Below are 25,965 nucleotides of genomic sequence, written 5' to 3'. Positions count from 1 at the left end.
TCATTTTGTTCTAGATGTGTCTTAATTTTTTACGACTCATGAGTCATTTAGAGATATGATTTTTATTTTCTAAAAGAAGGCAACTGACTTCTTTGTTGTTGATTCCTAGCTTAATTTTATTGAGGTCATAAAATATGCTGTGTACAATTTTGGCTTTTAGAAATTGGTTGAGATTTTCTTTACGGCTGAGGATCTAGCCAGTATTTGTCAGTGATCTGTGTGAGCTACAAGAGAATGGAGTTATAGGGCATGGTGTACTGTATATGTCCATTAGGTCAGACTTGTTCACGTTAAATCTTGCATATCCTTCCTGAATTTTTTGTTTAAATCTGAGAGAGGCGTATAAAGTTCATTCAGTATGATTGTGTATGTTTCTGTTTCTCCAAGTTCTGTCAATTCTTGCTTTATATATTTTGAGGCTTTGTTATTAGGCAAGTACAAATTCAAATGTTATTATATTTTATTAATTAAATATGAAGAATTAAATCTTTATGTGTTATATCATGAAGTGCTTCTCTTTATCACTAGTAATGCTTTTGGCCCTAGAGCCTATTTTGGTTTCATAGCATAGCTACACCTGTTTCCTTTCGGTTGGATTGCTGGGTCAGCGAGGCATCGTCACTTACCTCTGCTTCAAAGGGTAAGCTAGGAACTCCGGTTCCCAGGACCTCTTTCCTCTTATGATTCTGGATGAAATTCAGCCAACGAGGGCCAAACTACTCAAGATTTGGAAGCTGGATGAGGAGCAGCCATTAATCTTCCTGAGAATCACCTGCTGTTGCTTTCTTGAAAGCAGATTTGGTGTGGAAATAGCTTGCTGACCTTTGCTCCCTGATCTTTATGACCCATCCATTCCAAAGGTTGTGGAAGCTTCTAATTCTCTGGATTAAATAAATCTCTTTACTCAACATGCCTACAGAGGCTTCTGTTTTCTCCGACTAAACCCTGACGAAACACTTGATACTACTTCTTGCAACCTTTTACTTTCAAACAATCTGTATCTTTATGTTTTGGATGTAACTAAAAATAATATAGTTTGGTATTTCCATAGCTGTAATTTTTGTTTTATTTATTTTAGTTTTAAGTCATGATTTTATTGTATTTATTTATTTTTATTGAGTTTATTGAGGTGACATTGGTTAACAAAAGCATGCAGCTTTCAGGTGTACAACTCAACTAAACATCGTCAGCACATGGCCTCATGTGCCCATCATCCAGAGTCCCTTTCGGTCCCACTTACCCCCTTTGTCCTTTCCTGCTACCCCATAGCTGTGATTTTTAAAGAGTCATTTCGTCCATTTGTGTTTCATTTATACTGTAAAGTTGAGGGTTTACATTTATGATCTTAATGTGTGCCTTTTACTTGTCTTACACATTCTGTTTTCCCATTTCTTTTGGATTATTTTTTCTCATTCCACGTTCTCCCCATCTGCTAATCTATAGCTTATACAATATGTCATGTTTCTATTATTTTAGTGTTTAGCCCAGAAATTCAGGTATTCATTTTTAACTTATCAAAATCTGAAGTTATTCAGAATGTTTACTCTTATTCTGGGCATACACAATATTTGAAACTTCTTAACTCCATTTACTCTCCCCTAACTTATATATTATTACTGTTACACATTTCAAATATATCTTAAACCCACAAGTCATAATTATTATTTTATAAAGTAGTCATATTCTTTCTTACTTTTCACACCTGCTATCTGGGCTTACATTACTAATAAATCCTTTAGTATTTCTTACAATGAGGGTTTGCTGATGGCAAATTCTTAGATTTTCCTTCTTTCATTAATCTGAAAATGTTTTATTTTTGTCCTCATTTTTGACTCCTCAATGACATGTATTTCACTTTCATATGTTATACAGAGATGCAGGGCATCATCTGGATTCTGAAGATCTCTATGAAATGTGGTTTACTTGACCCAAAAAGGTACACACAGGTTGAAGACCACCAGGAGTTCTGCAGAGATAACAGTGTCTCTTTCCTTCCCACAAGGTAATCATATTTTCCCCAAACTCCTTCAGCAGCATTTGCAGGTGCAGAGCCCAGGGATCATCCTCGAAAGGCCTAATTTTTTTCTACCAGCAAGGACATATGCAGCGTTACAGATTGTGTCATGTTGTCTAGGGACCTGCATGTAGCACAAACTCACTCGGAGTGGTTGCCCCGCGGCCCCCATGCATCACATGCTACCACCCCCTCACTATGGCCTGCGCTGTGCAGTCGGTCCTCAGATGACCAGGATTAGGCCCAAACTGCTCACTACCAGTAGGTCCCATTACAGGATTCAGGGTGAGGTGCTCCTGTATTTATTTATAGTGGCTCTGGAAGTACGACATCCCTCAAGAACAATAGGTCACACAAAACAAACATTTGGGAAAGTAAATGCTTCAAGAAAAACAACAAAGCATCATTTAAGTGACAAGTCATGTCATAATTTTGTTTGATAGGAAAAGTATGTCTTTCCTGATATCCATCAAAGTCGATAATGTGATGGAAATAAATGTTGTATTTTATATGTATGCATACACATAGTTTCAAGAGTTAATAAATACTAAAACAGCAGCAGACTTTAAAAGCACACGAGTAATGCTTTCTCATTTCCTCTCTGCGGATGCCCATTAATACGAATCATTTGAAAGTAAGTTGCAGACGTTTTGCCCCTTTGTGCTTTCATTTATTTTTTGAATAAAAATTGAGACCAGAATATAAAACCAAGATGCTCCATTATAAACATCGTCCCTTGCTTGCAAACCTTTGTAAGGATTGTAGATCTTCCAGAACATGTTAATGAACAAAGAAAAAAATTTTTCAATAAAAAGTTATCATCAATAGTTTGAAAGTCAAGTTTCAACACAAGAAACAAAACTGGAGGTAGGGGATGGGAAAGACAGCAGCCAAAAATGACTTCTGGAATTTTTCCTTTTTCTGGTTTGGGCAAGCTGTTGGCCTTGTGCGCTCAGGTGTGGAGGCCCTGGGAGAAGAGCGAGCCTGTGGGGAACAGGTAAGAATGCGAATCCAGGCTGGGACATGAAGAGTTTGAGATATTTATGAGACATTTGAGAAGAGATGAAAAGGTAGGCAACTGGATATACAATCTGACATTAAGGAAAGGAGCTCGGGGTTGAAAGATTAATCTGAGAGTATCGTGTAGATGGCAGTTAATACCGTGGAAATGCAGAAGATCACATGGGGAAGAGAAGAGAGCCTAAAGAAATGCCTTGAAACTGAACGTGTAATAGAGAAGAGGTGAACCCAGCAGAGGAGGCCGACGTAATTTGAGATTTATTCAGACTATTCACTCACACAGAGAATTCCCACAAACCTTTCACCCAGATTCCCCAAATGTTAACAGTTTGCTGCATTTGCTGTATCATTTCCTCTCTGCGGATGCCCATTAATATGAATCACTTGAAAGTACGTTGCACACATTTTGCCCCTTTGTCCTGTTTATTTTTTAAAAAGATTTTATTTATTTATTTTTAGAGAGAGAGGAAGGGAGGGAGAAAAAGAGGAAAAGAAACATCAGTGTGTGGTTGCCTTTCACAAGGCCCCTACTGGGGACCTGGCCTGCACCCCAGGCATGTGCTCTGACTGGGAATCGAACGGGAGACCCTTTGGTTTGCAGCCCGAGCTCAATCCACTTGAGCCACACCAGCCAGGGCTGCCCCTTTGTCCTTCAATATTTAATATGTATTTTCTGAAAATAAGGATACCCTCTTACATATTCTCATAAATATAATAATATCAGGAAGTTAACATTGACATGATACTATCAGATAATAAAATACAGACTTTATTCAGACGTTACCAATTGTCTTAATGATGTTCTTTATAGCAGAAGCAAATGTCAGAGCAAGCAGTGCACTCAGTTGCCACGTCCCTTTAGTCAGAGGAGAGCCTTCAGATGTGACCCGGCGTGCTGCTGCTCACGTGATCTCTGCCTTACCCCTTTGGGAGATCTGAAGAGCGGTGACTCACTGAGGGTGGGCGGGGGGGGGTGGCGCTGGTGGAAGGACAGTAACTCTTGGGAGAAGCCTGTTCCCTGGTTTAGGAAACCCCTGCAGTGAAGACACAGCTGCAGGAAAAGCAGTGAAGTGGGGACCCGTGTGACAGCCAGGTGGGGGCCAGCACCACAGAAGCTGCAGCAGTCCAAGAACACAACTGCAGGACACTGGAGAACAGACGGCATGTGTCATAGGCTTATCCCTTGAGGGGAGGAAATCCCAAGATCCAACACGTGGGAAAGGTGTCTGCAGCCTGATTTCTGCCAAAGCCACCCTCAGGGTGGCGGGGAAACAATCACCACCCCTTTCAAAGTACCTCCTGCCCAGCCACACACCAGCCATACATGCTGGTCTGCGGCTCCATGCAGCTCTTTGAGACACCTGGGGAATTTGAATGGGACTGCTAATTAGATGGTATCAGGGCACTATCATTCATTTTGTTATGTGTGGTAAAGGCTTAAATAAGTGCCCTCTTTGAAAAAAGAGATGCATGCTGATGTATGCAGGGGAGAAAAGACATGGCCTGTGGCATTTGTTTTCAAATGCTTAAGAAAAAGAAATATATGATTTAAAAATAGAAGCTTTTCATAGTTTTAAAACCTGGAGAACTTACTAAATTATTCTCTACTTTTGTCTACTTTGAAGATTTTCATATAAAATTAAGAAGGAGTATAGGTTACATCTCCCTGGTGTTTGGGTTGAATGGTAGGACATAGTAACACACCCCCAAACCATTCCGGGTCGCAAGCAACATTGTCCCCATGACTCTGTTAGCTCAGCTCAGGCTCCCGGCCCTCACAGGAGCCCAGACCTGTGCCGACCACAGTCAGCTCCTAAGGGTCTCGTCACTGTTTCTCCCAGGAAACCTTTGGAAATGTCTGCAGACACAAGTCCCGAGGGCTCAGCCCGACCTGTCAGAGTTCTTTGGGACAGACTCTTTCAGTCCCCGGGGGCCCTTACTGTGCCGGCCGTGCATCCATGTTTAATGGCTTTCAGCTCTCACTTACTATTTGAATCTTAATTCACATGTCAGTCCAGGAGAGCACGCTGAGCAGGCCCGTGACAAGCTCATACCGTCTGCATTAGTATTTTTCTCCATCATCTTGACAGTTGAGAGTTGGCAATATTATGATTCAGAAGGCACTCTGTGTTTGAAAGGAAAATTATGGTTTTTCAGAATGCAGCTGGTGTGCAAGTGAATAGGATGAAGTTTCCGTGAAGGTTTTTTTTCTTCAGTTTATGATATGAATATAATAAAATGTGGATTCAGCATGTGATTCTACTTTATAAGAACAACCAAGACACGGAATTCTGGGGACAAAGGCAAACAAAGCATTCTGTTCCACAGTAATAATTTTAATAAAAAGCAAAAACAGCAAAACAAAAATTTATAAATGATTTTTTTCTCTGTTGGAGAAGTTACCATTGTTATTGCTGTATAACTCACTTGGAAATGAGCTCTTTTGGTGCCTAGTTAAGATACGGTTTTTACAGCACATTTTCAGGTTGCCAGTGAGGCAGGAAAACTACCCTTCACTTTCAGGAGAGAACTTAGTTGAAGTACAGCCCACAAGTGAGATAGAACCTCGCGAGTCACTCTGTAAGTTTAGGCGCAAATGAAACGGACTTCTCACGTGTGAAAAACAGAGGCAAGACAGAACAAGCTGAAAAGGAGTGCTTTCGAGTGTTCTTTGACCCCAAGTCAGTTCTGCGCACTATCCTAGGGCACTGGCTTCTGAGACAGACATTGCACAGGCTACCTGCCTAGAACTAAGATGTTTCAATGCTTATCAATTTCTTTTTAAAAAATTATATCTTATTGACTATGCTATTACAGTTGTATTTGATTTCTTTCTCAGTCACCCAGGGGCTGTGGTGTGCTGATAAGTATTTAACCAGCAGCTCTCCACGGCGGGGGAGTAGGGAGGGCAGGGATGTGGTAGGCAGTACTTTCCCTTCTCTGTGGGGTAAATGCTGCCACCATGGCTGGCTTCAAGCTACCAGGGTGATGTCACTGAACGGCGGCGTTGTGAAGAGATGCACGTAGCACACTGTTATGTGGTATTTCCACCATAGAAATACAATAGATGTCAGTAACCTCAAGAGCGTAGATAGTAAAATGTACTGCAATAATCAGAAAGTGATGAATTTTGAGTATTAACCTGTCTTTAATATAGTGTATTTAGTTACAGGTTTTTATAATTTATTGGTAATTTTTAATGATGGCTGTGTTTAACAACCAGCTCATAAAATTCCTGCAAATTTAACAGCCTATTCTTGGGCTGCTGCAAGCCAGCTCCAGCACACCACTGGTATTCTGGGCACCTCCAGGTGGGACTGAACCAACCAGCTACCTGCCTAGTCCTGCCTTCACCAAGACGTGTATTAGCCCTGCAGAGTAGTTAAAAGCCCAGCTCTCCCCTTACCAGAGATCAGAGTTCTTTCTAATAGGAGATTCTGTGAGTCCCACTCAGCAGAATTTTAGCAGCTTTATGGGCTTGTTCCCTCTGATCTCAGGGCTGCCATCCCTGCCAGGTCCAGATGGTGCTGCCGGACTATTAGAGTTGCCTGAGCGGACCCCCGGCCTTCTGCACTCTCCTACCCTCTGTTTGACAGATTTAATTCAAGGCCCTGGCACCTCCTCCTTCCATTTGATGCAAAGCCAGCAAACCTAATACGGGAAGAGCCAAAGAAACCAGGTGCTAAATCACCCAAGGTCAGGCTGCTCATCAGCTTTCCAGCCTCCCAGTTGTTGGAGGCAGCTATTCCTCCCAGACTTTTCTAAGCCAAATACACCCCCTATATCTTACACTATAGCACTATAGAATCTCAAGGCGGGATGGGACCTTCCAGTCATTAAGTCTAAGCCACAGCATGCTTGAGCAGCCGCCAGCCCTCCCCACCTTCCCGGCATCTCTTTTCTCCAGCTGTAAAGCTGCTGTCTGCCAGCTTTTATCCCTTGGCATTGAGCCATGATCCACAGGCAGGCACCGTTTGATAGCTGACAGCGGAGGAAGCCAAAGGAGAGGAACCTGCTGAAAGCCAGGCATATGGTTAAGTGCTTTACATCCATGATTGTATTTGTCACATTTATAGGTGATGAAACAAAAGTTTAGCAAGATTAAGTGACTTTCCCTCGGTCACAGAAGCTGTAAGTTAATGAGTCAGCATCTGAACTGGGACTGTCTAGCTCAAACTGGCACCATTTCCACGAGTCTGCATTGACTTCTATAAAGTGGGACGACTCCGACAGCTAGTGGTGAATGTAGGTGTTGGGATGATTTGGCTAGTGTGGTGGGGATGAAAAATGTATCACCTTAAGAGATGACACTCAAGTTTCCTTTGAGGAGGGAGCCATCTTTGTCCGGGAAAATGCCTTTAGTAAGCCACCCATGGTAGAAGGTGAAATCATGAAGGAAAGGGTGTTGGCAGGAACCAATTAAGAATAGGAATGGCGATACTGCTGAGCATGAAAGCATAAATGGATTTGCTTTCTCCCAAAAAGGGAGACAGGTAGCATGTAGAGTGGAAGGTGAATGGGTTCCTCTACAGTGTATCGCAAGAGCATCTTATGAATGGGGGTGCCGTGTCTTCATTGCTGGGACATCTTCCACTTCCTCCCACATCATTGAAATACACAGGCACATGTGCATGCACACGCATGGACTCATTTGGGTTTTGGTATGCGTGGGAATGGGGGAGGGAACTGAGCTTCCTGTCTCAGCCGATGCAGAAGACAGATGACACACCACTGATGCTTAAAATGAGGTAGCAGAATTCTGGACTCAGCAGTGACTGCCCAAATATAAGCCCCTTAGAAAGCACCAAGCTCCAAAGGCCCAGTTACCAGACTTGTCTGGATCTTGAGGGGCAGGAGGTGCCCAGCAGATACCTGGTCTACAAGGAAGACTCTGCACCTACAGGCTGGCTGCAAGGGGCATGCACTGTGGAACTGGAAGTGGGAGAAAACTTTTACCTGTGGCCGACGGCAACTAGAAGACGTGTATCTTCAGGATTCCCCTCAGGCGTGCCTGACGGGAAAAGTTTGGGACCTTCAAGCCCTTGGCCTCCGTGGGGCTCCCAGAGATCTCCACAAACCCAAAACATTTCACAGCGAGGGAACGTGAGCCCAGTTGGTGCCAAGGAAGCCTTCAGTTGGCTGTGTAGGGGGCTCCTCCTCACATCTGATTGATCCCTGATGGGCTGAAGCGGGGCTAAGTGATCTTAGGTGGTCTAAGGAGGGCATGGGCCACGAGCCCACTGGCATCGTGGAAATCTCATATATGCCTTTGGGGCTGTCACCTAAACACCATCCCAGCGCTGAATCCTTCACAGCTGGCACAGCAACACCAGCATGAAAGGCTTGAAGATGTTTTAACCCACAGCAGAGGCTCAGCAGAGGGAAGGTCTAGGATGGCAGGAAGTGCTAGATGCCGTGGAAGAATAGAGCCTCCCCTGGAAGCATGCTAAATGGATGGCAGCCAGACTGCCTGGGTCCCAGCCTTGCAGCTGACCAGCTAAGTGACCTTGGCTTCTGGGATTTAGATCCCTCAGCTCTAAAATGGGGACTGCACTGGCCTCCAGAGTGCTGTTATCCCTGTTGCCTCAAATCTGGCTCAGCAGGTAACTGAGTGTTGCCTTGGAGCCTCAGCGAACAGGAAACGACAGAGCAAGACTGCTACCTGGTTGGGACACCAGCACCAGGCCTAGGAGAGTGCCTCATTTTGGCACAGGAACCACACCTAGAAAAGGAAATGGAAAGGCTTGATGGAACATTTTTGTATTCCGCTTTGTGAATTTCAGGAGGGAGAGCTGCAGGGTCCAACCATAGACCTGGAATGGAAGTATAATACTTTTGAGAAAGGATTATAATAATATATTCCTGAGAGGGATGGTCTTTCAGGTGAAACAATTGAAGGCTGTGATCACATCTGGAGGCTCAGAGGCAGTCAGAAACAGCACCAGGGTTCCTATCAGGCTACAGCAGCAGGTCTCAGAACACCAACTTCAAGGACAGTGACAAAAATGACTGTTGTCAGGGCTCTTCCCAAAACATCTGCACAGACTGACAGCAAATGGAAGCCTCACCTCCAGGGGCAAAAGAAAGTGATATGCTGAAGTGGCCTGTCTTACTGAATTTGGATTCACTCTCTGAAATGACCTTAAACCCGCCCCAGAGAGCTATGGCTCCAGGCTTCCCCACACAGGTGATTCTGGTCCATTCACTTCCGGGAGGCTCAGCTATGACTTGGACAATCTTGGAAGCACCAGTTACCTGCTTCGGTCTCCTTCTGATTTACATTCAGAGTGCTCTTAAGACCAGCATCTATCAGGCCTTAAAGAAGGAATGAGGCATGTCTCTCCCATTTTAACAGAGGTGAATGGGAACCCATGTGTCCTATTTATGCAGAATAATTTTAATAGACCCCTACCTCTTACCAATATATTTTCATGATTCTTTCATTAAAACAACCCACAGAACAGCCACTTTTTCCTTCTTCCCACTAGAATTCCAAATGATCCCAATTCCTTCTCTCTCACTGGAGTGTCATAAAACTACCCCAGACCTTTCTCCGTCTCTTCACCCTGTGCCCAGCTATCACGGGATGCCCTCTCAGCTGGGAGCCACGAGCCTGTGATTGTAGCACTAGTAGCATATCACCCACTTGTACTGCTTATCACATCCTAAAGACCGAAAGCCCCAGATTCACATTCTGGCAACCCCAGACCCATCACCAATCAGACAGATAGCATAAAGACATTTTTCCCAATACAGAATCATATATATTCTGAGTGACTGAGCTATTGGCATTCAAGTTTTGACCAGTTTCAAGATGCTACTACTAGATAATGGGAAGACCGTACACAGACACTGCAAGTTGTTACAGAAGACTGTTAGTTGGTATACAAGAGTTTCAGGTTAGATACGGCAACACCTAGCCAGCTGCTTGGATACACTGGGAGCCTTACTCCTTCCAGGCTGTGAAGCCTCTGAGAAACTGCATCCTTTTTTTAGGGCCTCTACCACTGTTTAGTGTGCTAATGCCCAGAATTCACGGCCTCTTTCTTCCTGAACTCAGAGGAGTGATGAGCAACTGTTTAAAACCAGATGTGGAAGGTATTCCTCCACCACCTCCCATATAATGTAGTCTCATGAATGAATCCCAGCTTCAAAGTACCCTCAAAAGGTAAGCAGAATGGGCACCTTCCCTACCCAAAGAATTGAAAAATGGAGGCAAAGAGACCACCTGATCATACGGTTCAATCGGCTGCTTAAGGGGAGAGCCAGAGCCAGAGCCAGGATCTGGCTCTGTGCCCATGTTCCTCCCAGCAGGCCTTCTGGGCAGCTGGGACGGTGGCCCAGCCGCCTGACTGAGGCGCAGAGTCCACAGCCAGTGCAGAAAACCCTGGAGGGGGGCTGCGGTCCAGCTGTGATCCAGCTTTCTCTGCTTCCAGACAGGGCTAGGTTCCAAGTGACGATGCCAATGACTACAGATGTCACGAGCAGCTGGAAAACGAGTCCCCTTTGACAAATCTGGACGCAGTCTCTAGCTGCTGTGTTCAGGATAGGGCCCATGAGCGTGCTTTTAGATAAAGTGAGAAGGCTGGGCTTACACTAAACAGTGAGAATGAGTGAATGCAGCTTCCAGAAGGCCATCACCTGGTTCTGATGCTGACGAAGAAAGCATCTGGCCAAATCCAGAAAGGATAGACCTAGAACTATCCTTCTAAACCTACCCTGAGTGGTAAACATAAGATACATGTCTTGACCCATGTAAAGGTGAAGTATTACCATTTCCAACTCTACAGGACACATCACTCGAGTTACAGTTGAGGGGCATGTGCCCTACGTGGGACCATGTAGTGTGGCATCTCCATCACATGGTACGGAACAGTTTCCAACTGTACAGCCGTTACATGGTGAGGTCTGATTTTAGCCACAGTATTTTAAAAGCCAATTTCTACTGACATGTTTTGTGAAAACAATGGAATTGTTTGACCTTATACATATTTTACATTGACAGTGGAACAAGTACAGGAGTTTACGCCCCCAGATGGGTGTTGCTGCCTTCGAAGTAGTCACCTTGGGAAGATGTGTTTAGCCTTGTGAAGCCGGCCTTACTCAGAACATTTCTAGAGCCATCCTTGAAAACTGTCTCCTTAAAAGCTTTCTCAGTGTTGTTAAGTCTTTGTCCCGTAAGGGTAGATTTATTTTTCATCAAGTGATTTTTTTTAACAGCCAAAGAGCATTAGAAGATAAGTCCAGTAAATAAAATGGGTGATGGACTTGGGACTACCTCTGGGGAGGGGTGGTATAAAAAAAAGACCTGACTATGAGGTTGTAAGCCCTCTTTTCTTGCATCATTTCAAAGATAACTCCAAACAGGGATTCTATGTGTTCTTGGCACATGCAACATCACAGCTCAAGAGTATGGTCTCCCAAGGAAACGACCCTGATTATGGTAGCTCTTGAGTGCGTGTGATTTGGTTAAAAAGGTGGTCTTGCTCATTTCCAGTCATACTTTGTACGGCAGAAGTGGAGCACTCCATTTCCACGGACGGGAAGGATCATCATCTACTGCTTGAAGAGTTGAAATGAAAAGCACTTGGTGTCATGTCGACATTATCTAACTCCCTCCAAAATGTGCAATGAGTAAGTCCTGGTACTTGAGTCTCCCCAATTTGGAAAAGTGGGTAAGGACAGGTCTCTGGAACCTGGATTAGACTAGAATATCAAGGGGATTGGACTGTATTTCCAATGGCTGTATCTACCTAATAAGCCCGCAAAACCAACTCAGACAAAAAACCCCTCCTACAGCTAAGTAGTACACAAAGCTTCAGTAGAGGAGGGGGAAGATGATTATCTTCCAGTAGCTTTCCATGATATAAACCAATGGCTTCTGGATGACATGGGAAAATTGTCCACTGAAAAGAAAGTCCACGGTGTTTGGTTCTAGTGCATGCTTAAGAAATAAAGTGTGTGGCCACTAGCTCATTGAAGTGCATTTCCAGCTGAGGCCAAAGGCAGCAAAGGTGCAAGAGGCTGCTGGGGCTGGCGTTGGTTGAAGCAGGGTCTGTGAATGTGGAATGGCAAAGAGATTTGTAGAGCTCCCCAGTTACAGAGCAGGACATCTGCCAACCAGTGAAGTCGAAGAACGTTCAATTTTACTTTCAACAAAGTGCTTCATTGAAAATGCTAATGAGGAAGCTCCCTAGAACACCATATCCTGAGTGTCATAGAAATATGGTCAAAACGGTGATTGATGGGGAACAGAGATCCATCCTCTAATTACTATTTGAACTGTGTATTCTCCAAGCATCTCTCTCTCGCACACACACACGCAACTCTTAACGAAAAGCACATAACTGCAGTCACATTCCACCTCTTCTGCACACGCCTCCATCCGGAGGTTGCTTTTGAGGACAGTATTTCCAGGAGCCTTTACGAGTTAATGGGCTCTATTGCTAAAAGCCAGAAGCGGCAGCACAGAATCAGCGCCTTAAAATAAGTTGTGATATCCAAGTGCTTGAGCAGACCTCGCTCCAAATTGATCAGCCAGGATGTTGTTCTTGGTGAGTGTTTTTAGATTAGTCTTTGTAAAAACCACAAAGCTAGGCCATTTGCTTAAATCATCGTTAGAAAGAATGCCGAGTGCCCAGATGGGATTTCTAGTTTCTGTGCAAATGAAATCACATTAGCCCAGATTTTATTCATTCAAAACTACTAGGAAAGCAGTAGGATTTGGCTTAGATGCTGCCAGACAAGCAGGAATTCACTTCAGTTTTAATTCAGAAGCAATCCTGTTGTTAATGTTGTAGCTGGGTTCGGGCAGCGTGGGCAGCGTGGGCGGCGGGGGCCCCGGTGTGCTCACGGAGGAACCCCGGACCTCGCCCAGTTCAGGCTCGCTCTCACTAGAGGTAGACCCGTTGTTGATGGTGTAGATGCTCTCTGCAACTCCCTGAGCTGACGCACAGCCATCTGGCTCTTTCTTCTCCCTGGGACTAGACAGTCCTGGGAGGACGGCCATCTTCCCAGTCTGCATATTTGGCAGCAAGGACATGGCATAGTCTGCAATGATCCCTCCCACGTCTAAGTTGCACGCCTGGTCAAAGGCGAGGAAACCGACGTTGGCGTTTGCCTCACACACCACAAAGGAGCCGTCATCCATGATGAGGAGGTCAATGCCACAGAAGTCCATGCCCAGGATGTTGGACACCTGAATGGCCAGCTGCTTGCCCTGTTCTGTCAGCGGGCACATGACGCCCACGCCACCTGCGGGGGGAAGCACAGTCATGTAGTGATGACGTCAGACACTGACGGACAAGTCCAATGACCCTTCGGAGAGGAGAAGCCGGCGTGCTGCGGAAGAGCGGCAGCATGGCATTTTCACTACTGAAGGTCTGGGTGGAAATCTGGATGCCCTTTGGGAAAACAATATGGTCGTTTCTTATCTAGAGCCTTAAAAATACTTACGTTCTCTGACCCAGTCATTCCGCGGCTAAGGAAATAATCTTATGTATTAGAGAAAAAGCTTAAAGCAGACAGATGTTGATGGCAGTTATCATTGTGGCTGGTACACAGGAGGCACTCCATAAATGTTTGTTGATGAATAAATGCAAAATTATAATCTAAATATTTTGCAATAAGGTAAAACAACATATTTTACAAGCATTAGTAATAATGCTCATAGAGTTTGTGATCCCATAGGAAAATGTGTAGGATTAAAGATTGTACAGTGAGCCCTGGCTGGTGTGGCTCAGTGGGTTGAGTGCTGGCCTGTGAACCGAAAGGTCGCCAGTTCAATTCCCAGTCAGGGCACATGCCTGCATTGCAGGCCAGGTCCCCAGTTGGGGGACAACTGATCTATCTCTCTCACATCGATGTTTCTAGAGGTGGGAGTAAAAGACAGAAAACTGTACTGGAACAACAATTAAAATAAAAATAAATAAATAAATAAAGGCTGTGCAATGTAACCAAAACTGTCCAAAAGGCTATTATTAGGAAAGAAAGATTCGAAGAAATGATAACAAAATGTTAACATTAATTCTTTCTAGATGGTGGGATTAATGATAAATATCTTTTCACTTGACTTTGCTATATTTTCCAAGTTTTTACATTGAGAATGTATTCCTTTTATAATTAGAAAAAAAACAGAATTAAATTATTATTTTTTAAGTAGAGAGAGATGGGGAAGCTTGTGAGAAAAAAGCCTATACCAAGGACAGCAAGAGTATGATTGCTCTTATTAGTTAAAAAGCTAAGACCTCAAATTTACTTGCTCCTTCAGTCCCTAGAAAGGCTTACGATTTGAATTCTCAGGTCCAATAACTAATGTCTTTACCCTCACACTGTTCTTCCCCTGCCTGTTACACTGTATAAGGGAAAGGCTGTAAAAACAGCTCAGTGGGGAAAGTAACGTGGGTAAATTACAAAACCATGCTGTTCCTTGTTAGAGAATAGATTCTTTAAGGTGACCAAAAAAGACAGAACAATAACATACTGTGAATGGCACACGATTCTCATGAAAATTAAATGAGATAATATGTTAGGTACTTAGTACTGTGTCCACCTCCAATAGCATTTGCTCCTATTACGCCACTTTATCACAGCATCTCACCGTGATTTGTTCTGTGACTTCCTTTCCTGGACCACAAGCTACCGGAGGGTGAGGATTCTCTCACTAATGGCTACACTCTCACCACCTACCAGAGTCTGCTCATGGGAACTGCTCAACCAGTTTCAATGAAGGAAAGATGAAAACAATGTCTCAGCCTCCTTCTTAGTCACTAGACTTGGGACACTCATCTGGCGATTTAGGAAACAGTAACTATAGGGTGTTTTTTGTTTTCTCATGTTACCAACATACAAATTCATCCAATGACATTGACAATAGCTTTCTGCATGGGGGGCAAGACTCCACCGCCTTCCTGGAACGTCTTCGTTCACCACCACACAACAAGCTTCATTAACTGGTCCATGGGGTGGGGCTATGCATTTGACCCAGACATAAACTACAGCCTTCTAATATTATACAAATAAGAAAAACAATCTTTATTTGTGCTAAAAATAGCAGAATATGCTGTGCCTCCTGCCATTGCCTTAGTTTAGAACCTCACTATAATCTTGCCCAAGCGGTTATAGCAGCTTCCACACTCGTCTCCTTGCCTCCTGTCTTAGGCCTTCAGTCTATCCTCACCCAGATGTCGCTTTTTCCCGAACAACCCGACTGCTAAGTCCTAACACAACACAACAGGACGGGGTCAAACCGCAGTGTCCTGACACCCCTGGCCCGACCTCTGTCACAGCACATACACCCATCTGTCCCCCTCCTGGACTGCTTGCTGCCAGAGGAGAGGGCTCGTTTCTCATTCTTAGCTGTTGACCCTGGCACCGAGCACAGGGTCTGACAAGATGGGAGGGACCGGTACACATTTACTGAATGGGTCCGAACATTCTAAGGAAGAATCCCGGTGGCCTCCTGTAACCCACAGGCAGACTCTGGGCTTTGATACCTTACCGAGGGAGCAGTTACTCTGCATCCGTCCATCTGTGGAGCAGCGAAGCATCGAGCCTATCACCTGGCCCCCGACCACCACCACCCGGATATCTTTTCCGTGTGACTCCTTCACATACTTCTGGAACAGGTAGGGCACATCATGGCGGATCAGATGGCAGATGTCTGAGAGGTGATGCTTATCTCTTGCAAGAAAAACAGCTTTTCCTTTAAGACAAAAGACAAAGAACCAGAGGAGTGAGAGAAGACTCTGAACCCTGTCCTCGCCCTCCCATGCCCTGGCCCCACAGTCATCAATTCCTTCTGAACTTGCCTGACTGTGGCCCATTCTACTTCTCAGCCTAGCCTTTTGCCTCTTATCGAGTGACTACTGACCCTTATTTTCTCTTCATCTTACTCAGGTCTTCATAATGTTGATGGTCTCCCTCTACCACCAGTCTTTTCAAAATGAAATAATAATGTATTCCAGAAACACAGAGAAGGGATCAAAATAAAATCCTAAGGATCTAGTCAAATCAGTTCCAAAACAGTGAGTTATTAGCATTTCTTATCACCCTGAGGATGCAGATTAGGCAGGGTCCACGTCTAGCTCATTTTTTAAATCCCCCAAACCTCAGACTTGACTTGATGCACAAAGCAGCCGTCAGTACTTACAGGACATAACTGACTGAATATACGTCACGGGGATTCCGAAATAGATGGAGGGAGATCCAGGAAAGATAACGACAACACAGCGTGCTTTCCCACTGGGAGGTCTATGAAAAACACTATGGGGTTTCAAAGAGGGAGCCACTGATGGATATCCTTCCTCCTTTTAAATATAAGAAACTAATTATTTGGTGGTACCTATTAATTCTAAAAGGAACGCTCTATATGTTTAGGGCTCTCTTGGGAAAGCATTCCTTTCTGCTCGAATGACCAATGCCTTGGTAATTACCTGGCATCCACTTTCCATCTGCATATTAGCTAACAGGGGTTCTTGATAGGTTTACTCTGCAAATCTGACATAAGCGTACCCAATCTGAGCATTCTTGTTAACACATTTGGGATGGTTCTCCCAAGATTTACATAACCATCTTAAAAGGAGTGAGACCTTTCTGAAGTCTTAATAAGAGGGATGGGCATCTGGCCCTAGTGGCATAAAAGATTGGAAATATGTCTCCAAAACATTGGACACTTGGTACCAGGAGATCAGGCATCTGGCAATTGAGGGCTGGGGCTCGGTCATCGGCACTGGGGGTTCTCTGACAGCAGGTACGATTTTCAGCAGAGGTGGGAGCTAGAGATAGAGACCTGTTCCTTGGTTCCAGGCACAGAGGTTCTATCATGGAGTTTAGTCTTCCGTTAATACAAGAGCTACTAAAACTGTAAGACAAAGGAGGCAAGGAGGATAAAGGAGTGGGGAGTGGGGGGAAGGCACTGAGACCAGTTAATAATCTATGATGTGCCAAACAGTTTTTTACTGTTTCATTTACACTTCATATGAGCCTTGTGAAGCCATTAGGACCAAGATAGCTTTTTTTACTTTATAAATGAGGAAAATAAGGGTCTACAGATTAGCCACATTCTCAAAGGCTCAGCCTACACCAGTCATTGTCTTCTTTAGATTTATTTTCATACACTGGAGTCTGAGCACTGCTGGAACTTTGTCTACTCCCTATCCATTTTCCCTAAGAAACTAGCAATAAATAATCTGAAAATCAAATTAAGAGTGCAATTCTATTTACAACAGTATTAAAAAGAATAAATATTTAGGAATACATTGAATCAAAGGAATATAATACTCACACACTCAAAACTACAAAACATTTCTGCAGACGTCCCATGTTCAGGGACTGAAAGTATTACTAAGATGGCAATACTCTTCAAATTGATTTGCAGATTCACTGCATTCTCCACCAAAATTCCAACTTCCTTTTTTACAGAACTTGACCAGGTAACCCTAAAATTCATATGGAAATGCAAGGGACCCCAAATAGCCAAATAGTCCTTGAAAGGGACAAAGTTGGAGGACTCACACTTCCCAATTTCAGAACTTACTGTGAAGTTACAGCAATCAAGACAGCGTGGCCTGTGATAAGCACAGACATACAGATCAACGGAACAGAATGGAGAGCTCAGAATAAACCCTCACATACTGTCAGCTGATTTTTGACAAGAGTTCCATGAACACTGAATGGGGAAAGAACAGCTTCTTTAATAAATGATACTGGAAAACTGGATATCCACATGCCACAGAATGAAGTTGGACTTCCACATCACACCATATACAAAACTGAACTCAAAATGGGTCAAAAACCCAAAGTAAAAGCTAAAACTATAAAACACTTAAAAGGGCATATAGGTGTAAATTTGTGTGGCCCTGCATTAGGCAAGCACAAAAATGACATCAAAAACACAAATAACCAAAGGAAAAAATAGACTAGATTTCATCAAAATCAAAAACTTTTGTGCATCAAAGGACACTACCAAGAAAGTGAAAAACATTTGGCCGGGATGGAGGCGTATATAGACATGTTTTGTCTTCTCACACAACCATAAGAAGGGGCACAATTAACCTCAAAACAAAAAACAACCAGAACTGCCAGAAAACTGACCTGTATCTAAGTCAGACAACTAATGATTTAAAGAAGAAATATTCATCTAGATGAGGAGGAAGGGCGGCGGCAGGGAGCCAGAGTGGAGAGGACATGGTGTGGCAGTGGCGGCAGCTGTCAGAACTGGCGGTCCCACGTTCATGTGTAGCAGATAAAAACTGGGAGGGACATCTTGGGAGTGAGTGATCCTAGCCCCAGGCTAGACCATGCAGCCCAGGGTCCCAGTGCTGGGAAAATAAAGCCTCATAACTTCTGGCTATAAAAACCAGTAGGGGTTGAGGGGCAGAATAAATTGCCAGTCTCTCAAAAGAGTCTGTTTAAAGGGCCCCCATGGTCCTAAAACCTACGCAAACCCACCCACTCTGGGAACCACCACCAGAGCGACAGCAAGAGGGGCGCCAGTTGCATAAGGGAGGTGGGTGAAGTGACTGGAAACGGGGCAAGGGCCCAGCAAGCAGCATTGTTCTCTCTCCAATCCCTCCTCCACATACAGCACCACAAAGCAGTGAAGCAGGTTATCCCTCCCTGGTAAATACCTAAAGATCCACCCCTTAAAATGTAGCATGTGAGCCAAGACAGGAGTAAAAGCAGCTCTACCTAATGCACAGAAGCAAACACAGGGAGGCTGCCAAATTGAGGAGACAAAGAAATATTGCCCAAATGAAAGAACAGATCAAAACTCCAGAAAATGAACTATGTGAAACGGAGATAACCAACCTATAAGATGCAGAGTTCCAAACGCTGGTGATAAAGATGCTCAGAGAACTCACTGAGCACGGCAAATGCGTAAGAGAAGAAATGAAGTCTACACTAAATGAAATAAAGAAAATTCCACAGGGAACCAACGGTGAAGGGAAAGAAGCCGGATTCAAATTAATGATTTGGAACATAAGGAAGAAATAAACATTAAACCAGGATAGAATGAAGAAACAAGAATTCAAAAAAAAAAAAAGGAGAGAATAAGATGACTCTGGGACATCTCCAAAAGTGCCAACATCTGAATCATAGGGGTGCCAGAAGGAAAAGAGGAAGAGCAAGAAATAGAAAACGTATTTGAAAAAATAATGAAAGAAAAATTCCCTAATTTGGCAGACAAAAAAAATAGCTACACAAGTCCAGGAAGCACAGAGAATTCCAAGCAAGTTGGACCCAAAGAGGGCCACACCAAGACACATCATAATGAAAATGCCAAAGGTTAAAGATAAAGAGAGAATCTTAAAAGCAACAAGAGAAAAGAAGAGAGTTACCTACAAAGGAGTTCCCACAAGACTATCAGCTGATTTCTCAAAAGAAACTTTGCAGGCAAAAGGAGCTGGCAAGAAATATGCAATGTCATGAAAAGCAGGGTCCTACAAACAAGATTGCTGTATCCAGCAAAGCTATCATTTAGAATGAAAGGGCAGATAAAGTGCTTCCCAGACAATGTAAACCTAAAGGAGTTCATCATCACCAAGTCCTTATTATATGAAATGTTAAAGGTACTTATTTAAGAAAAAGAAGAAGATCAAAACTATGAACATTAAAATGACAACAAACTCACAACTACCAACAATTGAATCTAAAAAACAAAACAAGAACAAACTAAGCAAACAACTAGAGCAGGAATAGAATCACAGGTGTGGATATCATAGACAGGGTTACAGTAGGGAGGGGGAAGGGGGAGAATAGGGGAAAAAGAACAGGGATTAAGAAGCATAATTGTTAGGTACAAAATAGACAGGGGGTGGTTAAGAATAGTATAGAAAATGGAGAAGCCAAAGAACTTACATGCACGACCCATGGACTTGAAGTAAGGGGCAGGGGGATTGCTGGAGGGAAGGAGAAAAAATTAGGACAACTGTAATAGCATAATCAATAAAATATATTTTAAAAAAGAAAGTGAAAAGACAACCTACAGAGTAGGGGAAAAACATGTTTAAATTATATGTCTGATAGGGTATAATAGTCAGAACATAATAACTCATTCTTAAAAATTCAACAATAAAAAGACGATCCAATTGAAAATGGGCAAAGGACTTGAATAGACATTTCTCCAAAGAAGACATACAAATGGCCAATAAGCACATGAAAAGATGTTCAACATCATTAGCCATTAAGGAAACATAAATAAAAACCACATTATATCCACTAAGATGGCTATCATAAAACAAATCAAGAATGAATGAAGGGAAGGAAGGAAAGAAATAAAGAAAAGGAAGGAAGAGAGGGAGTAAGGAAGGCAGGGAGGGTTGGGAAAATGTGGAGTCCTGGTGGAAATGTAAAATGGCATAACCAATGTGGAAAATAGTTTGGCAGTTCCTCTAAAATTAAACATAGAATTACCACATGACCCAGAAATTCCACTCTTAGGTGTATACCCAAGAGAAATGAAAATGTGTGTTCACACAACAACCTATACATAATGTGCATGGCAGCATTATTCACAGTAGCTACAAAACGGAAACAACCCGACTTCCATCCACTGATGAACAGACAAAGTGTAGTATACCCCTGCAACAGAATAGTGAGTCATAAACAGGAATAAAGTACTGATATATGTTGTGCCCTGGCTGGTGTGGCTCAGTGGGGTGAGTGCTGCTCTGTGAACCAAAAGGTCTCCAGTTCAATTCCCAGTCAGGGCACATGCCTGGGTTGCGGGCAAGGTTCCCAGTTGTGGGTGTGGGAGAGGCAACCAATGGATGTTTCTCTTGCACATAAATGTTTCTCTCCCTTTCTTTCTCCCTCCCTTCCCCTCTCCAAAAATAAATTTGAAAAAATGTTTTTAAAAGAGTACCGATATATGTTGCAATATAGATGACCCTTGAAAATATGCCAAGTCAAAGGAGCCAGACACAAAAGGCCACAAATTATATGATCCATTGATATGAAATGTCGAAAACAGGCAAATCCATAGAAACAGAAACCAGTTGCTCACAGTTGCTTGCAGGGCAGTGTGGGGGCAGCATGGAGGGGGGTGGGTGAAGGTAGAAGAGGGTATGGGGGGGATAAATGGTAATGGGGAAAAATATAATAAAATAAAAATAGAAATAAAGAAAACTAAAAAACAAATTAAAAAGAAAGAAAAGAAAGTAGTTGCCTGGAAAGGACAATTGGGATGGACCCCTACTAGGTATGGGTTTCTTTTTGAGGTGATGGAAATGTGCTGAAATTAGATAATGGAGATGGCTGTACCCAAGAGAGAATATACGAAAATCCACTGAACTGTACTCTTCCAAACAGTGATTTTTTTATGTGAATTTTATCTCAATTTTGAAAATGTTTAAAAACACTATGCATTCTACCTGATTTGTTTTTGCCTGTCTTGCCTTTCTACAATTCAAGCTCCTTGAGGGCAGCACTTTTTGTTCTGTTCCTTTCTGCGTCCTCTGGAATAGCCCCTGGTACTCTGTAGGTACTCGGTAAATACTAGGTGAGTTTCATGAAATATGTATCTCACCACAACCTCCCAGAGAGACACTGCGTTTCGGCACCGTCCCACACCCGCGCGGTGTTAAGAACCCACCTCGCCTCCCGCACTCATTTTTCTCACTCCTCAGGGGGGGACCCCTCTACGCTCACAGGCTGCTGTGCTCACACCTGCTTCTGTTCGTTCGCTCAGCTCACTTCCTCCAGTTCAAATTCCACACTTCAACTGAAGTCTCTTTTTCTGCCCACGGAGCTTTCCCTGCCTCATGGCAGAGCTGGCCCTCCCTGTGTTCAGCGCCAGCAGGTGCCTCGTTGTGCCTGCTGCAGGGGCATTGCTCTGCAGTGCAACCGTCTCCCTTCTTCACCTCTGAGATTCTGGAGAGTGGTGACTGTCAAGTTCATTTCTACTGTGCAGTCCCCGCATCCCAGGAATTGCTCAGCACGTGTCTGTTTAGGGTACCTCCTTCTCCCTCCAGGTGCCCTAAACATTTATATACGCCACCTGGGTGACATCATGAGGCACCCGCTCACATACTGTAGGAGGGCTGCTTTCTGCCGCATCTGTCTTCCACACTTACTGAGTCCCTACTGTGTATTGAGCACTCAGTAGGCTTTACAGAGACACAGGGGAACAGAGGGGACCTGGTTCCCCCCGCCCCCCGAGCAGCTCACAGTCAGAAGGGGAAAAGACACATAACCCACAACTGTCATCAAGTGTAGTACTGGGCCAGAATCACGGACCAAGTGCCATGGACGCATGAAGGGAAGAGGAATTAATTTTGTCTGGAAGTGCAGGAGGGAGACCAGAGATGTGGAGGGAAAAGAAATGACATCTGGATCTGGCCTTAAAGGGTGAGCAGAGCCCTGGCCAGTGTGACTGTGATGGCTGGGTGTCATCCTGCAGACCAAAAGGTCGTGGGTTCAATTCCTTGTCAGGGCACATGCCTAGGTTGCGGGTTTTGTCCCTACTCGGGCACATGCAGGAGGCAACCGGTTGATGTTTCTCTCTCACAACGACATTCCTCTCCCTCTTTCTTCCTCCCTTCCCCTCTCTCTGGAATCAATAAAAGAAAAAGAAAAAGAAAAAAAAAAAAGAATGAGCAGAAGTTCACTAGAGGGCAGAAGAAGACGGCATTTCCAGCAGAGGTTTCTGAGAGGAAGACACATGGCCTCTGAAAGAGGAGTCCGGAATGGATCTGAGAGGGTCACGTGGACAGACAAGCTGCAAAGGAAGGTGGGGGCTCTTCATCCAGGCCCCTCCGTCAGTGCCACGAGGAGGAATGTGGACTTTGTCTAGTAGGTGGCGTAAGCATTTGAGAGGGTTTTTCAACAGACAGTGACAAGAACAGAGCTGTTTCAGGGAACTTACTCCCCTAAAGGAACAGAGGATGCACTGGCAGTGGAGTTAGGGAGACCAGAGTCAAGTCAGGACTCTGCCACCGTTGTCCAGGGAAGGGATTGGAAGGGTGGGGACAGTGAGGAGAGGACAGATGTGAGGACTACACAGAAAGCGCCTCCAGGGGGAGCTCTGCTCCTCCCAGCGGTGCTTCTGCCAGGCCTGACAGGGGGTCTTACTGGCAGAGCTGCAGCCCTAAAGGAAGCCCAGGAGCAGCACTGACCCTGGTGTCCTCGTGTGCTCTTCACCACGACTGGGTAGCCCAGGGGCTCAGCTTCATCAATCATCTTTGAAAAGTCTTCATGCCCACCTGCCAAGAAAAAGTGAAAGTCAGTGAAGGTAAGGCTGATGCTCGGGAGAAGGCAGCCCCGCATGGCACCCTCTGTGGGAATTCTTTCAAGGCCTCCTGCCTCTCTGATTAAAGCAATTTGAACCCATTCAGTCCGACAGGCATGCACTGTGCACCTGTAACGTAAAAGGTGGGTGCAGACAGATAAGGAAACCAACATTTATCAAGGACTTCGACATGGCAAAGGCTTTACATGCTCTAGTTCATGTGATCCTCATCATAATCCTATAGGCTGGGCAGGCATGTTGCCCTTGAAAATGGCTGCTGTAGGCAGAGTTCTGAGATGGGTCTGAAGATTCCTGCCTGCTGGTGCACATACCCAGTCTAATCCCCTCCTGTGAGTGTGGGAGGGGCCAGTAAATATGATGGGGAAGCATTCCTGTGATCAGGTCTACTTTTAGTTAATCAAGGGAGGATAATTCCTGGTGGGCCTGGCCTAATTGGGGGAGCCCTTCCAATGAAGGTGAGACGTCAGAGACTCCCCCGCTGGCCCTGAAGGAGCAAGCTGCCATGTTGTACAGCAGGGAGGGTGGGCAATCTTGAGGAGCTGAGAATGGCCCTCAGTTGACAGCCAGCAAGAAAAGGGGGACCCCAGTTCCTACAACTGCAAGGAACTAAATACCAACAACCAATGAGCTTGGAAGACCCCAGAGCTCAGGGGAGGCCACAGCCCAGCTGCCCCTTGGTTTCAGCCTGGTGACACCTAAGCAAAGAACCCAGCTGTGCTGTGGCTGCACTGCTGACCTACAGAGACTGAGAATGTAAGTAGGTGTTATTTTAAGACACTACGTGTTTAGCTGTTTGTTATGTAGTGATAGAAAACCAAAACCAAAAGAAAACAAGCCTGGGGATTTGTCTCATCCAAAGTTAAGGCATGACTCACAGGCCTAAATTGGCTCCACTATACTCCTGCAAGTCTTACTTTTAGAAACACAAATAGTAATGTGAATGAAAATCTTTCAAAATTGTTGTTACAAACTTCACTAATTTCCTATCCCTTTGTACATGTGGGAAACCATTATTCTGCCTGCAGCTCATCAATTTTTGCAAAGGAAAATATCCTGGAATACTAATACCTGTTTTGATCACAAAAGTGCTAATGATTTTTTTTTTTTTAAATGAAGAGGCATTGGAGATAACCAGGGGCATCTTCCAAAGAGGACGTTTTATAAGAAGGTAACTCCCAACCTCCTGACACCTGCTGATGAATTTAACTCCTCTCTGCCCATTCTCTCTCCCTCCCCTTCCACTACAGTGAAAGAGGGTCCTTCTCATCGCAGGCCACTCCCACACCAGTGGTGCTTGGGCCGCTTTCCCTCTCCCCTTCTCAGGAATCTTGCACCTTTAAGTGTCCCCTTTTCGACGGTGCCTCCCATCTCCCCGTTCCTAATTCCAACACCATGTTAAACATACTCAGTTCTGTCCCATCCTAAATGAACAACCCCCCCATTCCCTGACCCTGCCTCATCCCTTAACCATAACTTTGTATCCCTACAATCAAGCTCCTCAAAGGGGTTTCCATTCCCTCACTTGCTCTTCATTTCCGCATCCTTGACAATTTGGCTTCTCTCCCCATCACTACACTGAAGCTGTCTTTGTTAAACTACCTGTTGCTAAGCCCAACACACATGGCTCAGTGCTGCTGTTACTTGTTCTTTGAGAATCAATCAACACGTTTCATGACACCTGCCTTCCTGGAATCTCCTTCACTGGCTTCTGTCATCTCCCTTTTACCTGTCACCTCTCCAGCCACTCCTACTAGTCTCTTGTACAGGTTCCTCTTCCTTTACCTTTCATAAAGGAGCGCCTCCTAAACCCTCTTTTATTAAATTTGATTTTTTTTATTGTGGTAAAGTATATATAATAGAAAATTTATCATTTCAACCACTGAAGGTGTACAGTTCAGTCCTCTTCATTCTACACAGTCCCCCTGAGTAATCCCATCCATTCTTGTGATGTCACTTAACATAAGGAAGGCTTCCGATTACCCTTCCCTGGTCTACTCCTCCCTCAGGAGCCCCAGATCCATTTATCTGCCACCTACTGAATGTTTTTACTTGCATTTACTATAGATACCTCAAAGAGAACGTGTCCCAGACTGAAATCACCTCTCCCCGGCAATCCCACACCCCCGACCCACTGGCCTGTCTCTTCCCTCCTGCGTTTCCAGTCTCAGTGAGTGTTTGCTTTTGCATCTGGTTGCCCAAACCAGAAACCAGACTCGCTCTCAATTCCTCTCCGTACCCCTTCTGTCCAACTCACCAACATGCCTTATTATTTCTATTTCCTTCGTAATTCCTGAGTCTGTTGACTTGTCTTCATTCTTACTATGGCTACGTTTGTTTAGACCAACACTGCTCTTTGAATGGTTCAAAAAGACTGCCACTACGTATCTTGTCTCTGCTTCTGTCTAATTCCTTCTTCATAGTGTCACCAAAGTGGTATTCCGAACTCTGATCAGGCCACCTCCTTGCTTAAAGCCCAATAACTGGTGGTGTATGGCTACTTTTATCCTACTAGCCTTACATCTCAACTTGTCTCCCTTACGCTCTCCCAACCACTTGAAGTACCACCCACTGGTCAAGCTCTCCGCTTTGACTCCTCCCTTGCTTCACTTCTCCTGCCCCTTTAGCTGGGTAACTTCAGCTTTGTTGAGACATAATTTTTTTTTTTTTGGGAAGGCTTCCT

At 44.3% G+C, this 25,965-nt stretch overlaps 1 protein-coding gene across 1 annotated transcript in view; it reads right to left on the bottom strand.

Moving 5' to 3' along the window:
• Positions 1-10,930: 10,930 nt before the first annotated feature.
• Positions 10,931-25,965, bottom strand: part of RIMKLA (ribosomal modification protein rimK like family member A) — a 31,637-nt gene continuing 16,602 nt past the window's right edge. Inside the window, exons 3-5 of the mRNA XM_045859419.1 lie at positions 23,152-23,238; positions 15,534-15,737; positions 10,931-13,288 (exon numbers count right to left, since the gene is read on the bottom strand). Of these exons, the coding sequence (XP_045715375.1) occupies positions 12,789-13,288; positions 15,534-15,737; positions 23,152-23,238 (791 nt within the window). The 3' untranslated portion in view covers positions 10,931-12,788. The remainder of the gene's footprint in view (positions 13,289-15,533; positions 15,738-23,151; positions 23,239-25,965) is intronic.

The sequence above is a fragment of the Phyllostomus hastatus genome, unplaced genomic scaffold (genome assembly GCF_019186645.2).
Source record: "Phyllostomus hastatus isolate PE091 unplaced genomic scaffold, TTU_PhHast_1.1 phas_scaffold_182, whole genome shotgun sequence".
NCBI lineage: Eukaryota > Metazoa > Chordata > Mammalia > Chiroptera > Phyllostomidae > Phyllostomus > Phyllostomus hastatus.
The sequence above is the reverse complement of the archived record's forward strand: the minus strand, read 5'-3'. Positions and strand labels throughout refer to the sequence as shown.